Below are 18,262 nucleotides of genomic sequence, written 5' to 3'. Positions count from 1 at the left end.
GTTCACAACACATACATCTAATCTGAATGTACGGTAATGTGACGTTTTGACACCTTTAAATATATTACCAAAAGAACATTTGCTGCATTTATGTCCTTTGGCCATCTCTTGTCCGTGTAATGTTTAACCTGTCACATGGGTATAGTCAGTTTTAACAGCTATTATCATAAAATGCCTTTAGAAATTTCCTTGCAACCTGTATATTTTGTTATGGATAAATTATGTGGGAAGCGAGAGTGTTTCTGTACCAATAGCAATAACAACCCATTCTACGGCCATGTCATGGTAATTTTCGGTCCTTCACAGGATTTATTGACACAGGTTGATCATACGCTGAATAATCCAACCACATTTTTGTTTGGAAGTGGAAAGAAATAATAGAAATTGCATTCATTGCAATGTGTAAAAAAAGTTGAGATACTGTATTATAATTTTGCTTCATGTCATTGTGGTATATATCATGTCTTGATTGGTGAATATGTTTAGTTTGTGACTTTATTTGAAGCAGAAATAATATGTGAATGCTTCATTGAGCATAATTCCGACCGGGAACTGCGCACTTCGACCAAGCACATTATCGTATGCATCATGCAAGCGGTCTTAAATGACCACCTAAACAGTCATTTGGCAACCTGAAAAGCTGCCTAGGTTGCCCGGCTGGCAACAGGGGAAAAAAATTAAGTGAGGGTACTGATTGTGGATGATCAGCCAATATCACATTGAATGGCAGTGCTGGCTCGAAGGGCCAAATGGCCTACTCGTGCACCTTTTGTCTATTGTGACGTCATGTTGAACTTTGCAAGGCGTTAAGGCCATGCTTTTGAAGTATTGTGTGCAGTTCTGGTGGATAACGATGCCAGTAAGCTGGAGTAGGTGTAGAAAAGATTCATGGGGATGTTAACTGGGACTGGAGGGCTTGAGCTTTATGGGGAGACTGGATAGGCTGGGAATTTATTTCCTTAGAGCTTTAGGCGTTGAGGGGTGACCTTTTGAGGTATATTAACACATGAGGGGCATAGATAAAGGTGAAAGGTGACTTGTCTTTTTCTCAGATAGAGAAGTATAACATTTATGGGTTTGGGTTTATGGCGAGAGAAAATGGTAGAGGCAGGTACAATCGCAACAGATCCAGATATATGATAGGAAAGGTTTGGAAGGGCCCCTTGCAGGTGAATAGGATTCACTCGGGTAGGCAATAATGACTATGGACCAATTGAGCCAATGTTTCCATGCTGTATAACTGACTCCATTTCTAGCCATGGAGTTATTCAATGCTTTATTAGGGAATGCAACCTGTGCTGATACACATCATCTGCTGCAGTCAAGTGTAAGTGGGTGATATTTATATCTGCACTCGCAGACGTGTCAACATTTCAGAACTGGCCTTTCTGTATTGGTGTCTCATGTTCCAGAGAGGGTAAATCCACATAATATTTAATTATAAGTTTCTGTCTCATATTATCATAAAACTGCACAGAAGCAATCACTTATCTATACTGACCCCCTAGAAACTTCTATCTCACGATGTTTCAAGTGGTCAGTTAGATAGTTAACTGCCATGCACGAGAATCCCAGCCATAGTCTGGATGAAAAACATCTTCCTTGGATCCGCTCTAAATCTCTTCCCATTACCTAAATCTAAGTCCTTACGTTTCTGACACCTTTGCAATGAAGAAAAGTTTCCTACCCTTTCTATCCCCTTCACAATTCTTTTTATACTTCAGATTCCCCCCTCAGCCTTTCTCTGCCCAGAAGAAAGCAAACCCAGCCTTTACAATCTCTCCTTATAATTGAAACATTCCATCCCAGGGAACAATGCTGAAAAATCTCCTCACCCTCACCAGTGCATTTATATCCTTTTACAGTGTAACAACCAGAACTGGAGGTCATAGTCTATCTGTGGACTGACCAATATTTTGTACAGGCCCTCCCCAGGTTGCGAATGTCTGAGCTTTGGGATGCCCATACATACTAACAAGCCACGACAACCGTGGGCTTGGACGAGCTGAGCAGAGCTGGGAGCACTGAGTAGACTCACACACTCACTGAGTCTGGTAGGCAGCTAATCCTTTCTGATGGATGAAACATTTTGGTTACGAGCAGTGCTCGGGAGCAGAACTGTTTTATAACCCAGGGACTGCCTGTAAAGCTCTGCCATAACCTCCCACGTATCTTGTACTCTTTTCTCTAAATCGCTAGGTAAGATATTTTGGTTATAAGTTTCTGAGGACAAAAGAATGGCCAAAAAATAACTTGAACAAGTTGCAATTTCTTTGTGAATTTCTTTTTTCAACCTTCTCCAGTACTTAGCTGTCTTACAGACGCGATGCTTAAATATGATTTTGAATCTTGCAAATTAATTTAGTTGCAAACTGTCTAAAAGGTTGTTTGTAATGCAGTATGAAAATAAAAGTCTGCTTTATTTCTTTATTTTAGATAAACCCTTAAAGAAACGTAAGCAAGACTCGTTCCCACAAGAGACTGCTGGAGGAGGTGGGAGTGCTGCAAGCAGACCTGCACTCTTGGTTAGTATAGATCTGCAACACGCAGGAAGAACTGATGGGCAAGCGGTGCCCCCTCTAGATTCAGATGGAGTGAAGAAATCTTTGGAGATTGTACGACAGGCCACTGAGGGAACTTTAATTTCACGGCAGGAAGATGCAATGGTGGGTTTAAAACCGAAGTTGGAAAGTCATCCGGTGGTTCCCAGGAGGAAATCTGAAAACGAGGGGCAAAAAGAAGACGGCCAAAAAAATGACGGCCGACCTGACGTGATAAAGTCTAGGTCAGAAACACCAAAACAGAAGAATGAGAACCGGCCAGAGACACCAAAAGTACGGCACGAAAGTAAAAGAGAGGCGTCTAAACCAACTCCTGAAAAAAGACCGGAAATATCCAAACACAGACACGAGGGAAAACCTGATCATACCAAAACAAAAACCGAGGGTCGATCTGAAACACATAAACCACGGCATGAAGGGCGGCAGAGTTCAGACCCTCTGAAGGAGAAACGAGAGCCACACCATGAAGCTCAGAAACAGAAACTAGACGAGAAAAATGATCCTGAAAGAGGAAAAGTGGAACCATCAAAGGTCAGGAGATCAGAGACCCCAAAACTAAGTAAGAGTGAATCGGATACTAAACCATCGCGAAATGAGCCTGCTAAACATAATCGGACAGAGTCATCTAAATCAGTGAGAATGGAAAGGAAAGGGTGTTCTGATTCTAGTGATCGAGGCGACAGAAGTGAACGTCGTTCACCAGAAGAGCAGCGGTTGCGATCTGAAAGTCCTAGAGTTAAACACGATAGAGGAGATCCTGGAAAGATAAAATCTGAAGCGAAAGATCGAATTGCTTTAAAGCAGAGTAGGAGATCGGACATTCCATCAGGATCTTTGACCAATAAAGAGAGAGATGATCGAAGATCGGAGGGGAGCAAAGTGAAATCAGAGACCCCCAAACCTCGGGCTGATGATAAAGAAAAGTTTCCGAGTTATCTGCTGGGGGGAGGAAGGTCTGACGCACTTAAGAACTTTGTAATCCCAAAAATTAAGCGGGATAAGGATGGCAATATTTGCAATGAACAGAAGGAATTGAGGAAACCTGTGGATAAGAATGAAATAAAATTAAAGATAGACAAAATGGATTTAGTGGAGGACTTGAAGAAAGTGATCAAGCCTGTTGTGGTTCTCCATAAATTACCGTTTGATGAAGTGCAGAAATTTATCAAGGACAATGAAGAAAAAAATGCATCAAGAAGTTCCAGCAAATCGAAGAGCAGACTGCCCTCCAGGCCAAGTAAAGGTACCAATTTTACTTTGCTTGATTGCTTAATTGTAGCAAAACCTATGAAGTTCCAAGCATTATCTGGAGTAAATGTCCTAATGCATGCAATATCTTCTAGTGGCAGAGCATTGCTACAGCAGTTTATCGAATAAACATTAACTTTAAACTGTTTCCCTGCAGTATGTTATGCTTTCACCTCTCATCCTTGACCCTCACAACAAACCAAAATCAATTAAATGTTTCAAATATTATGACGTTGAAATTAATCCCAACAATCACTTGTAGGTTTAACAGCTGAACAGTTTTGGCCCAATGCATAATTTGCAGCTACAGTAGTCCTTTTCCCTCAGAGACTTTTCGTGGCCATCTTTTCAAACCTGTGATAAATAAAGTCGTAACACACAGGGGTATAAATTGCTCACATCTCTTGTTCTAACAAAATATATTAAAAATCTTCTAAACAAATAACAGCCTGCAGGTGGAATCGAGCAGCATCTAGGTGGTATGGGGGGAATGAATTATCACGTCTCTGGTCTCAACCCTGCATCAGGTCATAGTCTCGACCTAAAATACTGACTACCCTACCTAAAGGTGTTTTTGTAGTCTATCTTCATAAAGTGAAGGATTTTATATTTTACTGATTGATCTTTTCTCTTATTCTCTCTCTCCACCAGTTTAAAAAAAAAATGTATTCACTGACACTCTCGGATCATTCTTTCTGTCCTATTGCCCATTTTGCCAATATAGTCTCTTGGTTTTCTAACAAAATATATTACTACATGCTTTGTGTTCAATTTCATTTGCCCATTCTATAAGACAACAAATGTCATCTTGTGGCCTGTTATTAACTTTCTTTTTCAAATTCTTTGAACAAGCTCCATTCCACTCATTGCCTTTGTTCTGTTACTGGACTTTCAAATTTAATCTGCAAATTTGAAATTTCATCTTGTACACTGATGCGCTGGAGTAACTCTGTAGAAAACGGTTAGATGACGTAGATAGACACAAAATGCTAGGGTAACTCAGCGGGTGAGGCAACATACTTGAGAGTAGGAATGGGCGACGTTTCGGGTCGAGAGCCTTCTGCAGACACGAAATGTCGGCCATTCCTTCTCTCCAAAGATGCTGCCTCACCTGCTGAGTTACTCCAGCATATTGTGTCTACCTTCGATTTACCGGCATCTGCAGTTCTTTCTTACACGGGTAGATGACGTTTCGGGTCTGGACCCTTCTTCCAACTGATTTGTTCTTCAGTGATAATAACCTGAAGAAGGGTCCCGATCCAAAGAGGTACGTATCCATATTCTCCTAGGATGCTGCCTGACCTGCTGAGTTACCCCACCACGTTGTACGTTTTTTTGTTATTTGAACATTGTTGGCTTTCTGTTGATTTTTGCCATAGCCTAATATGGATAGACTAATATGTGCAATCTTCATCAAATGTCTTGCAACTTTTATGGTTAATATTCTTATCTTATATCTCATCAACAATTTAGTTAAACACTATTTGGCGTTCAATAAATCATGGTATCTCCTCTTAGAGCTCAAATTTTCCATATCTTTTCCTCAAATGGCCTACCTAGTCTCTGGATTCATGTAGCTCCCCATCTCTCAGGAAGTTCTTAAGAACTTTTCAACAATGCCACCATGGCTCAACAATTGACAATGTTACCACAGAGCTCTAGCAATGCGTGTTCCATTTTAATCTCCAGTGCTGTTTGTTTCCTGTTCTTCCTGTGACATTGTTGGTTTTCCACAGATCCTCTGGTTTCATAAGTAATAGGAGCAGAATTAGGCCATTCGGCCCATCAAGTTTACTCCGCCATTCAATCATGGCTGATCTATTTCTCTCTCCTAACCCCATTCTCCTGCCTACTCCCCATAACCCCTGACACCCGTACTAATCAATAATCTATCTATCTCTGCTTTAAAAATATCCATTAACTTGGCCTCCACAGCTTTCTGTTTTAATGAATTCCACAGATTCACCACCCTCTGACTAAAGATCCACATATTCACCACCCTCTGACAATAGGTGCAGAAGTAGGCCATTCGGTCCTTTGAGCCAGTACCACCATTCAATGTGATCATGGCTGATCATCCCCAATCAGTACCCCGTTCCTGCCTTCTTCCCCTATCCCCTGACTCCACTATCTTTAAGAGCTCTATCAAGTTCTCTCTTGAAAGTATCCGGAGAGCCGGCCTCCACTGTCCTATGAGACAGAGAATTCCACAGACTCACAAATCTCTGTGTGAAAAAGTGTTTCCTCACCTCTGTTCTAAATGCCTTACCGCATATTCTTAAACTGTGGCCCCTTGTTCTGGACTCCCCCAACATCGGGAACATGTTTCCTGCCTCTAGCGTGTCCAAACCCTTAATAATCTTATATGTTTCAATAAGATGCCCTCTCATCCTTCTAAATTCCAGAGTATACAAGCCCAGCTGCTCCATTCTCTCAGCATTTGACAGTCCCGCCATCCCGGGAATTAACCTTGTGAACCTACGCTGCACTCCCTCAAGAATGTCCTTCCTCAAATTAGGGGACCAAAACTGCACACAATACTCCAGGTGTGGTCTCACTAGGGCCCTGTATAACTGCAGAAGGACCTCTTTGCTCCTATACTCAACTCCTCTTGTTATGAAGGCCAACATGCCATTTACTTTCTTCACTGCCTGTTGTACCTGCATGCTTACTTTCATTGACTGATGAACAAGGACCCCCAGATCCCATTGTACTTCCCCTTTTTCTAACTTGACACCATCTAGATAATAATCTACCTTCCTGTTTTTGCTACCAAAGTGGATAACCTGACATTAATCCACATTAAACTGCCTGCCATGCATCTGCCCACTCACGCAACCTGTCCAAGTCACCCTGCATTCTCATAGCATCCTCCTCACAGTTCACACTGCCACCCAGCTTTGTGTCACCTGCAAATTTGCTGACAAAAGAGGGATTTGTCTCTCATCCCAATGTGTTGGTTGGTGGGTTTTGAGGTTGAATAGGCTTTTACTTCTTTCCAACCACAGTCAATAACTTCCTGTTATTTTGTGATATATTGCATGAGCCATGACGTTGCGTGTTCACTTAATTTGTCTAACTCACCTAGAAGCTTCTAAATACACATTTTAAATAGTTCTTGTTTCTTGGTTTCTTGGTCCTTCAAAATATTCCAAATGGAATTTAAACTGGAGGTGGTGGAGGGAGGACTTAAGCCAGAAAGGGTTAATAGTTTGATTTTGATGTTAAAGTGCTTTAAATACATTTGTAGGCTACTTGGATATATGAATCATTCAGGATGTAACAAAAAAACATTTTAGTATACAACTCTGGGTCAGTCTGAAGGGACGTATCCTGACTTATTCTGGGTAATAGCAATAGAAATACTTTATTGTTGCATGTGACTAAGCACAGTGAGAATCTTTGCCTGCATACACAACGTATACAACTAGCAGTCACCTATGGTGCTGACAAAGCTACAAAACACCCTTTCCCCCCCCCCCCCCCCCCCCAGTTCCCCTACGCCGGTTACCCATTGCCCCCCCCACATTGTCCATGGTTCTCCTCCCACACGACAGTCCCCCCACGTCGGGTCCGCCATTGTTCTTCCCCTCCCCCCCTCACAGTTGTCCTCCATCGTCGCCGCCGCAAGGCTTCGCCACTGCTGAGGCCCCATCGTCGCGAGGCTTCACCGCTGTCGACATCCGACTTCACACCTCTATGGTGCTGACCCGGGCCCAAGTCGTGGGCTCCATTGGCCACATAGCCCGACCCGGGCTTCTACCCCAGAGGCCTCGGCTTGGCTCCGACCCAGTCCACAGCCCTGGCCCATAGGGAAGCCTTCTGGCCGTGCAGCCCGTCAGGAACCTTTCTGGCTGTGCAACCCGTCAGGAAGCCTTAGGAAGGTAATGAACCTTGGGAAGGATGTTAAATACTTCTTTCCCAGCTAGCAATGGGCCATTAGGGCTCCACCCTTCCTTGGTCACCTGTTGCCAGCCTTATTCCGTTCTGGCCTTTTCTTACCTCCAGTTCCCTCCCCTCTACTTTCAGACTGAAAAACGGTCCCAACCCGAAACGTCATCCATCCTTTTCCTCCAGAAATGCTGCGTGACCCACTGAGTTACTCCAGCACTTTGTGTCTATCCTCAGTGTACAGTATTTGATATTTCCAGGAGTAAGCAGAAGTTCAATGACACTCTTGGAACAGAGAGCATTAAGAGGTAGATGCAAAATGTTGGAGTAACTCCGTGAATCAGGTAGTATCTCTAGAGAAAAGGTGACATCTGGTAGAGGGTCTCGACCTGAAACATTACCTATTCCTTTTCTCCAGAGATGCTGCCTCACTCGCTGAGTTACTCCAGCATTTTGTGTCTATCTTTGGTGTTACCAGATAGAGGATTTCAAGGTAATAGATTTTCATAGAGATTAACTGTACCATATGATAATGGCCCACTAACTCGAGCTCATACATTCAAAATTAAAATATAATGTATCCATAATTTGATAATCTGCAGTATTCCCAATCACTTTGAGGTGTTGCACTTTGGTATGTCAAACTAGTGCTGGACTTGCACAGTAAATGCTCGCGCCTTGGAGAGCATTGTAGAACTGAGAGATATTACGTGGAAACAGGCCCTTAGACCTACACCATCCCGTGATCACCTTGTTCACTAACACAATCCTACACATCAGGGACAATTTAACAGTTTTACTGAAGGCAATTTACCTACAGACCTGTGTGTCTTTGGAGTGTGGCAGGAAACCGAAGCACCCGGAGAAAACCCAAGTGCTCACAGGGAAAACCTACAAACTCCATACAGGCAGCACCCGTAGTCAGGATCGAACCTGGATCTCTAGCGCTGTAACACAGCATCTCTATCGCTATGCCACTATGTACCGATGCATGCTTCCCTAAAAGTGGCAGTTCAGGTGGACATAATGGCGAGGAAGGCAATTGGCACGCTCGCCTTCTTTGGGGATGGGTATTGAGTACGAAGGTTGGCACATTATTATGCAGCTGTACATGTAGTTGGCAGATTACACCTGGAGAACTGTGTGCAGTTCTGGTCGCCAAGTTATAGGAAGGATGCCATTAAGTTTGAAAAGATGCAGAAGATATTCACCATGATGTCACCTAAGCTTGAGATTGAGGTGAATAGGCTTTTACTTTTTTCTATGGAACGTGGGAGGCTGAGTGGGTGACCTTATTGAGATGTGCAAGATCACTAGGGACATGAATAAAGTTAATTGAGAATATCAATAAGACGAGTACAACAATAAAAGTAAAGCGTCCTCACCTTTTGAGAGTCTAAGTTATGCAATCACTTGAAGACCATGAAACATTTAACAACAGAATATGTAGTAATTGTGATTGGAGGAGAATCACATGAACGTAAATATGGGCAAGCTCAGTCGAAGTACATGCCCCAGTTTATGCAACAAGTAAGTAATTTGCAGTGATAGAAATGATAACCGCATTCAGAAACTTGTTTTTATGCAATCAATTACTTGCACATTTACTTTGACAGGTGGTATTGACCAGTCAGTGTTGAAGGAGCTTCCACCTGATCTCCTTGCAGAGATTGAATCCACAATGCCACTCTGTGAACGAGTGAAGATGAACAAACGCAAGCGCAGTACGGTAAAGGAAAAGCCAAACTATGCAGAAATCAGCTCAGATGATGGTGATAATGACAGCGACTTTGAATGTAAGTATCTGCCATTTTAGGTTGTAGTAAGAAGATGGAACAGATCAAACCTATCTGGGAAAAAAACTGTATTGCAAACGTATTGATGAAAGTTCAGTATAATCTCTGAAGAAAGTTTATAGGCAGTATTTACATTGAATGTAAAAATCCCCAAGATAACGGCAGGTGCACGAAATCTGAACAAAAAAATGATGGACACAGCAGGTCAGGCAACATATGTGAAAAGTGAAACAGAGGTAACGTTTCAGGTATACCTACCAGATCTCTTTTGGGATGTCTGGTTGACTCTGGGTGCATTTTGTCAAAGAGTCAAGAGTGCTTTATTGCCATATGCCCTAAAACAGAACAAAGTGCTTCCTACCTGCAGCAGCACTACAGATAGTACTCAGTAGACACCATAATAAACAATACAAATAACTTCCATTGAAACAAAAACAAATGAGATAGTGCAAAGACAAAAACAAAGCCCCAAAAGTTAATGCCAAAAGGCATTTATGAATAAAAAAGGCTATTCAGAATAATCTTCCAATGAGAGTTAAGATATTGCATTATTTAAAAACTCAAATCCATTGGCAAGATAGCAGTGACTGAAGTCTCCAAATAAGTGCAGTAAATGTTGAGGATATTAAGGGAAGTGGACAGTATGGAGAGATGGCAGATAAAATGTCATGTTTTGAAATGTAATATTTTGGTGTGAAGTAGCAATATAAATGAGAGAGAGAGGGGCAGCTGCAATGCCATCTTCTGCATTCTTATTTCCTTTCAATTCATGTCCTCTATTATACTCACATGTATGATTACACTTGTATAGTACGATCTGCCTTTATGGCAGTTGCAGGGAGACGGTTTATAAGCATATAAAATTATGAGAGGCAAAAATAAGATCAGTCAAAATCTTTTTCCCAGGCCTAAAACAATCAAATACTGGAGGGCATCATTTTAAGGTGAGAGGAGCAAAGTTTAAAGGAGATGTGCGAGGCAATTTTTTTTACACAGATGGTGGTGAATGCCCGCAACACTCTGCCGTTGTTGAGGCAGAAAGTTGCATTTAAGAGACCTTTAGATAGGCATATGGATATGGAGGTACATGGATAATCTCATTATCGAGGTGTGATGTTCCCACCTGCTTTAAAAGGGCATCAATGATAAGGGCAACCCAAGCTTTTCATCGTACCACAGTACACTAAACCAAACTAATTCTGCTGCCCAAGAAGAGTATGGTAACATGCCTCAATCACTACCGACCAGTAGCACCAACGTTCATGAACGTGATGAAATGTTTTCAGATGTTGATTATGGCGCATATCAACTCGTACCTCAGCAAAAACCTGGACCTGCTACAATTTGCTTTCTGCCACAATAGGTCAGCAGTGGATGTGATCTCGCTGGTTCTCCACACTACACAGGAACATTTAGACTGTTGTTCATAGACCACAGCTATTACAAGAATGTTGCCAGGACTCGCGGGCCTGAGCTGTAGGGAGAGGTTGAGCAGGCTTGGACTTTATTCCTTGGAGCGTAGGAGGATGAGGGGTATAAAGGTGTAGAAGATAATGAGAGCAATAGATAAGGTAAATGAATCTTTTACCCAGACCGGAAGAATCAAGAACTAGCGGACATAGGTCTAAGGTGAGGGGGAAAAAAAATAATTTGATGCTACCCCTGGAAGCATGGCATACCCTTGGAATTCATCACCCTCTGTTTTAAAAAAAACTTGCCCCTGCACATTTCCTTTAAACTTTGCCCCTCTCACCTCAAAGTTATGCCCTCTAGTATTTGATATTTCCATCTTGGGAATGGACTGTCTATCCTATTCATGTCTCTCATAATTTTATATACTTCCATTAGGTATCCCCGCAAACTCCGACGTTCCAGAGAAAACAATCTAAGTCTGTTTGACCCCTTACTGTAGCGGAAACCCCCTAATCCGGGTATAATTGTGGGAAGGAGGAACTGCAGATGCTGGATTACACTAAAGATAGACACAAAAAGGTGCATGAACTCAGTGGGTCAGGCTGAACAGGTCTGGAGAAAAGTAATAGAAGGGTCTCGACCCAAAATATCACCTATTCCTTTTCTCCAGATATGCTGCCTGACCCACTGAGTTACTCCAGCATTTTGTGTCTATCATTATTGTGGTATACCTTCTCTACACGTTTCCTGTATTGGGTGACCAGAACTGCATGCAATACTTCAAATGCAGCCTAACCCAAGCCCTATAAAGCTGCATTATGACTCCCTGATTCTTAGAATGCCCCGACGAATGGAGGGAAGCATACCATTTACCTTCTTTACCACTTTTTATCTACTTTTGTTGCCACTTTCAAGGAATTATGGACTTGGACCCCAAGGTCCCTCTATGCATCAATGCTGTTAAGTATCTTGCCATGAATTCATTTTAGTTAATCGTGTACCGAGGTGCAGTGAAAAGCTTTTGTTGCGTGCTAACCAGTCAGCAGAAGTACAATACATGATTCCAAACGACCCATTTACAGTGTGTAGATGATAAGTGAATAACATGTAGTGCAAGGTAAAGCCAGCAAAGTCCGATCAAGTCCGAGGGCCACCAATGAGGTAGATAGTAGTTCAGCACTGCTCTCTGGTTGTGGTAGGATGATTCAGTTGCCTGATAACAGCTGGGACAAAACTGTCCCTGAATCTGACGGTGTGCGTTTTCACACTTCTATATCTTTTGCCTGATGGGAGAGGGGAGGAGTGGCTAGGATGCGACTCGTCCTTGATTTTGCTGCTGGCCATGCCAAGGCAGTGTGAGGTATAAATGGAGTCAATAGAAGGGAGGTTGGTTTATGTGATGATCTGGGCTGCGCCCACAATTCGCTGCAATTTCTTGCGGTCCCAAACCAAGATGTGATGTATTTGATAAAATGCTTTCTTTAGAAGTAGGTGAGAGTTGTAATTGTATAGTTTCCCCTTATATTTGACCTCCCAAAGTGCAACACATCAAACTTGCTCTGATTAAACTCTATCTGGCATTTCTCTGCCCATGTCTGCAGCAGATCCATATCCTGTTATGTCCTTTAACTGCCTTCCTCACAGTCCATGACCCCAGCAATCATATTGTCATCTGCAAACCTATTAACCAAACCGTTGATGTCTGAGTCACTATATATTTCACAAACAACAGAGGTCCCAGCACAGATGTCTGCAGAACTCCACTGGTCACCACAACCTTCATCGACATCACCTGACTCCAAGCCGAAGTCATTTATGAATCCAGATAAGCAAGTCACAGTTAATCCTGTGCGTCTTAATCTTCTGGATCATTCTGCCTCAAGGGACATTGTGAAATGCTTTAGTAAAATCCATGTAGACAACATCCATCATCAATAACTTTTGTCACCTCCTCAAAAAAACCATTGTCAAGTTAGTAAGATGACGTGCCGTATGTAAAGGCATACTGATTGTCCCTGATTAACCCATTCTTTTCCAAATGGGAGTAAAACCTACCATTCAGAATCTTCCTTGCCACTGATGTGCTGCTCACTAGCCTCTCTCCTTCCCACTGTTAAATAAAGAAACAGCATTTGCTTCTCTCCAGTCCTCCTGGGCCTCGTCTGAAAGATCTTCGTCAAGACTCCCACAATCTCCTCCCATGTCTCGTTCAGTAACTTTGTTTAGTACCTCATCTACATCAAGCACAAATTCCTTTCTCTATGCTTAAGACGTCCTAGCTTTTGCCTAGTTATCCTCTTAATGTTGATATAAAAAGCCATGGGATTTTATTTATTCCAACTAGCCAAAGCTATTTCTAGGCCCTTTTGGCCCTTCTAATCGCCCGCTTGAGTTCTTCCCTCCTTTATATTCTTCAAATTTCTCCTTAAATCTCAAATCTGATTTCTTCTTAAATCTTGCATGTGGTTCCTTTTTGTATATGATCATATTTACAACCTCTTTGGTTATTCAAGGTTCCCTTAAATGGCCATCCTTATCCCCCCCACTCATTACTAGAATATGCTGCTACTGATCTTTGATCAACTGTCCTTTAAGCGACCTCCACTTGCCGTATATGGACTGAAAGATTGATACTTTTGGATATTGTTGGAGAATGGTGCTGAGGGAAAAGACCAACCATAATCACATTGATTGGAAACGTACTAGGGGCTGAATGGTCTATCCTCTTCTGGTTCTTAAATTCATGAGTGATTATGCTTGTGCTTGTAAAGAGACAGTGCCAAGATAGCCAAACAAGTGATTCAGTTATAATCTACTACAAATTAACCTCCAGCATCTAGGAAAAGGCACAAGAAGGACCGAGTTGCCGACAAAGCGTGGGAGTGTGAGGAGCGTGACCGGCGGGTTCTGAACGAAATGCGGAAGGGCAATTCTGTTGAAGGCCGAAGGAGTTCTGGAAGCAGGCATCGGGAGCGTAGTCCTGGTTCTGAGGAAGATTCACCCCCTCCTAGTCTTAGTGATAGTAAGTGTGCTTTTTTATAACATTACTGAGTAAATGATAGCTGCTGGAGATGTGGCACTGAACTTGGTCATATTATTAAAGCATAATTAGATATTATTCTAGTTCTGGATGTTTATCTTGAGGTCTTTCAGGTTATTAACTAAAAGTCACACTGCAGAGTTTCACATTCCAGTGTGTGGTTTGGAACATTGTAATTTCAATTCTGTTAAGATTTATCTCCCTTTGAAATTTCAGGCAGTTTTTCAACTTTACAACTCTCATTTACAGTTGCCAGAAAGATGAGAAAAAGAGAAAAATTAAGGAAAAGGAAAGCATATGAACCCAAACTGACTCCTGAAGGTAAAACCGCTGTCTCAGATACTTTACACATGTGAGTTGGATGCTGTGACCTGATGACATGCATGAATCCAGTTCATTATTCACCTGCTGGGTTTCTGGTTGAACCTCCTGAAAGCAATACCTGACTTCTCTGTTTGCGTTAGAATTTTGAATTGGATAGAAATGTGAAATGTTTTTTTATACAAAATATATTTTAATGGCTATTTCAGTTTCAATGCAAACTGATCTGCAAAGTGAAGCACCTTGTATTCACCTGCAGTTCAGTCAAAGATATTGCTCTAAATACTACTCATCCAGTCACATGAAATTGATTTCCCACAATGACGTTGATGGGCATGTGGAAAGAACAGTTGTCAGTGAAATAAGTGAGCAAAAGGTAATAGGACCACAGAGTCAACACAGACTCAATGATGGACAAATGGCTGCCTATAACATGAAGACAATAAGAAATAAATGTAAGTCGTACACCATCCAGACTTGGAAATCTATTCTCAGTTCTTTCTTGGTGTCACTATGTCGCACTGTGGGAGTATCCTAACAAGAAGGAAAGACTCCAAGGACTGTGGGAATGGCAGTTTATGCTGGTCATACCAGTGCCGGCCTTGAGTTGCAGAGTTGTAAACAGACTCTTCAGCCCACCATGTCCATGCTGACCATTGCACTGATCTACACTAGGTCCATTTACCTGCATTTGGTTTCTAGGCCTTGGTGGTTCAAGTGCTTGTCCAGATGCTGCTTAAATGTCTTGAGAAGACCTACCTCTACCATCTGTGCTTCAGATTCCAACCAGTCTCAGGGGAAAAAGCTCCCATATTCTCCTACACCTCACCTTATACCTATGCCCTCTTTGTTTTAGACACACCCACATCCTTAGAAATATATTTTTACTGTCTGAAGATTTACGAGGATGGTGCCAGGATTCGAGGGCCTGAGCTCTGGAGAGAGGTGGAGCAGACTAGGACTTTATTTCTTGAGGGTCAGGAGGATGAGGGGCGACCTTGTAGAGGTGTATTAGATCATGAGAGAAATAGATAGGGTGAGTCTTTTACCCATATTAGGTGAATCGGGAACCAGAGAACATAGATTTAAGGTGAGGGGGGAAAGTTTTAATCGCAACCGGAGGGGCAACTTTTTTATGCGAAGGGTGGTGAGTATATGGAATGAGCTGCCAGAGGAGGTAGTTGAGGCAGGGACTATCACAGCATTTAAAATACATAGAACAGGTACATTGTTTAAGAAAGAAGTGCAGATGCTGGAAAAAGGTAGACAAAAATGCTGGAGAAACTCAGCGGGTGAGGCAGCATCTATGGAGCGAAGGAATAGGCAACGTTTCAGGTCGAGACCCTTCTTCAGACTGATGTTGGGGGAGGGGCCAAGAAAAAGAAGGGAAGAGGCGGAGACAGTAGGCTGTAGGAGAGCTGGGAAGGGGAGGGGAAGCAGGGAGAAAGCAAGGACTACCTGAAATTGGAGAAGTCAATGTTCATGCCGCTGAGTTGTAAACTACCCAAGCGAAATATGAGGTGCTGCTCCTCCAATTTGCGGTGGGACTCACTCTGGCCATGGATGAGGCCCAGGACAGAAAGGTCGGATTTGGAATAGGAGATGGAGTTGATGTGCTGAGCACTGGGAGATCAGGTTGGTTATTGTGAACTGAGTGGAGGTGTTGGGTGAAACAGTCGCCAAGCCTGTGCTTGGTCTCACCGATGTAGAGCAGCTGACACAGCGGTTCCAGGTGTCAACCCAGCGGTATGAACATTGAATTCTCCAATTTCAGGTAGTCCTTGCTTTCTCCCTCCTTCCCCTCCCTTTCCCAGCTCTCCCACAGCCCACTGTCTCCACCTCTTCCTTTCTTCAACCCGCCTCCCCCCCCCCCCCCCCCCTTCACATCAGTCTGAAGAAGGGTCGCGACCCGAAATGTCGCCTATTCCTTCGCTCCATCGATGCTGCCTCACCCGCTGAGTTTCTCCAGCATTTTTGTCTACCTTTGAACAGGTACATTGATAGGAAAGGATTAGAAGGATATGGGCATACACATGTGGGTGGGACTAGAGTAGATGGGCCATGTTGGTTGGCTTGGCAAGTTGGACCGAAGTGCTCCTCCACTAACACCTCAGTCACTTGCCATGTCTCATTTCCATACGGGAAGTCAAGTGTTACCCCTTTCTAATAGGCTAATCTCCTTAATGCTTGAGAAAACTTCACTGAAAACACTTTCCCTGAAAGCCCCATTCAAGTTATGGAGTCATAGAGCATGGGAACAACTTGGGACATCTTGCCCAGGCTGACCAAGATGTCACATCTACAGTTGAATATCCTCAGAGCTGCCAAGTAGTACGGATTTTCCGTATTTTGTACAGAAATGCGATAAGAATATGGATGTACGATTTTGCATTGTTAAATACGGATTTTTTTAAAAGTTCGTATTGAACAATGCAAAATTGACCATAATAATCGTAACAACGATGTGCAGCGGGCAGGTGGGAGCGGTCGGGATCGGCCCGACTTCCTGTTTTGTTGCCATGCCACTCGCCAATGGAGGGGTGGTGGCCCGGTGGGGTTGACTTGGGATCTTGCTACTTGGAAAATGCAGGGATGTTGGGGGTCATGCTGTACCTCTGGGGATTAAATCTGTTGGTGTTTTGGGTCTCAAGGTCTGGATGATTGTTTTTGTGGGCGTTGGTCTGCCGCGATGCTTGGGGTTGGTGGGCTGGGGTCTCTCTGTCTCTCGTTCTTTCTCGCTAATTCGGTCTCTCTCTGTCTCTCTCTCTCTCTCTCTCCCTCTCCTCTCTCCCCTTCTCTCTCCACTCTCTCCCATCTCTCTCTCTCCCCCTCCCTCTCTCGCTGTGTCTTTCTGTCTGTCGCTCTAACCCTCCCCCCCTCTCTCTCTTTCGCGCGCGCACTCTCTCTCTCCACTCCCCATCTCGTCTCTCTCTCACTCCCTCTCTCACCCTCTCGCCTCGGCATTCCCCGAATTCTTGGGCTTTTTGTGGGGACGGCTGCATTTGCGGTTCCTTCCTGTTGGGGTGGGGGGCCACGGCCCGGGTGGTTCCTGGTCCGTTCCCTCCGCGGGTGCTGCCTGGCCCGCTGAGTTCCTCCAGCACTCTGTGTTTTTTGTTTGGCTCTGGAGTTGAAGGTGAACACGGGGGGCTGGGGTGGCTCAGCAGGACGGGCGGCGGCTCTGGGTAGTGGGAGTGGGTGGCGTTTCAGGTCAAGACCCTTCTTCAGACAATCACAACCACTCTCACCGACGAGAGTTCAGTTCATGTCTGGGGAGGGGTCTGGACCCGAAACGTCACCCATTCCTTCTCTCCAGAGATGCTGCTTGTCCCGCTGAGTTACTCCAGCTTTATATCTATCTTCAATTTCAGAGTTAAATAAAATACAGAGTACTGGAGGAACTCAGCGGGCTAGGCGGCATCTGTGGAGGGAATGAATTAGCAGTTGTTTCGGGCCAGGGGTCTTCTTCAATTGGAAGGAACTGCAAATCAAGCATAATATTCTTCCGATTTAAATCGGAAATCCTATTTTTTTATTTTTCTATTTGTCAATTTTTTGTTGCCCGATTATTTGGCAGCCAATCAACTGCTGTCTCTAAGGGGGTTGCGTCCAATCATTGACCAGCTTCCCTTAAAATTCCCGTCCAATCAACAAATCAATCACCTCCCGTCCAATCAGCCGCTGTCTCCAAGGCATTGTGTCCAATCACATGCGCTAGTCACTCGGCGGCCAATCAGACGCAGTCTCCGAGGGAAGTTGCGACCAATCACCGACCAGCTTCCCTTACTGAAGCAGACGATGACTGCAGCCAACACAGGGAGAGAGAGATGCAAGAAAACAGCTATGACATATAATACCCAATAAACTGTATTACAAATACACAAAAAACAAGCTATGCATTCTTGTACTTTTACATTTGAATGAACACACATTTAAACAAAAAAAAAATTCAGCCAAATGGCACCGCGTAAAAATACAGATTTCCTCCACAAAAT

The 18,262-nt window shown here is 43.4% G+C and overlaps 1 protein-coding gene across 4 annotated transcripts in view; it reads left to right on the top strand.

The window, feature by feature from the left end:
* The window catches only part of nipblb (NIPBL cohesin loading factor b), a 333,312-nt gene that overhangs the window by 155,785 nt on the left and 159,265 nt on the right, over window positions 1-18,262 (top strand). For all 4 annotated transcript variants that reach the window (XM_055631095.1, XM_055631096.1, XM_055631094.1 and 1 more), the window contains 4 exons: window positions 2,437-3,804; window positions 9,317-9,496; window positions 13,743-13,931; window positions 14,199-14,270. In XM_055631095.1, coding sequence (XP_055487070.1) covers window positions 2,437-3,804; window positions 9,317-9,496; window positions 13,743-13,931; window positions 14,199-14,270 — 1,809 coding nt within the window. The remainder of the gene's footprint in view (window positions 1-2,436; window positions 3,805-9,316; window positions 9,497-13,742; window positions 13,932-14,198; window positions 14,271-18,262) is intronic.

Source organism: Leucoraja erinacea, unplaced genomic scaffold (assembly GCF_028641065.1).
Source record: "Leucoraja erinacea ecotype New England unplaced genomic scaffold, Leri_hhj_1 Leri_64S, whole genome shotgun sequence".
Lineage (NCBI taxonomy): Eukaryota > Metazoa > Chordata > Chondrichthyes > Rajiformes > Rajidae > Leucoraja > Leucoraja erinaceus.
This window is presented reverse-complemented; position numbering and strand designations above follow the sequence as displayed.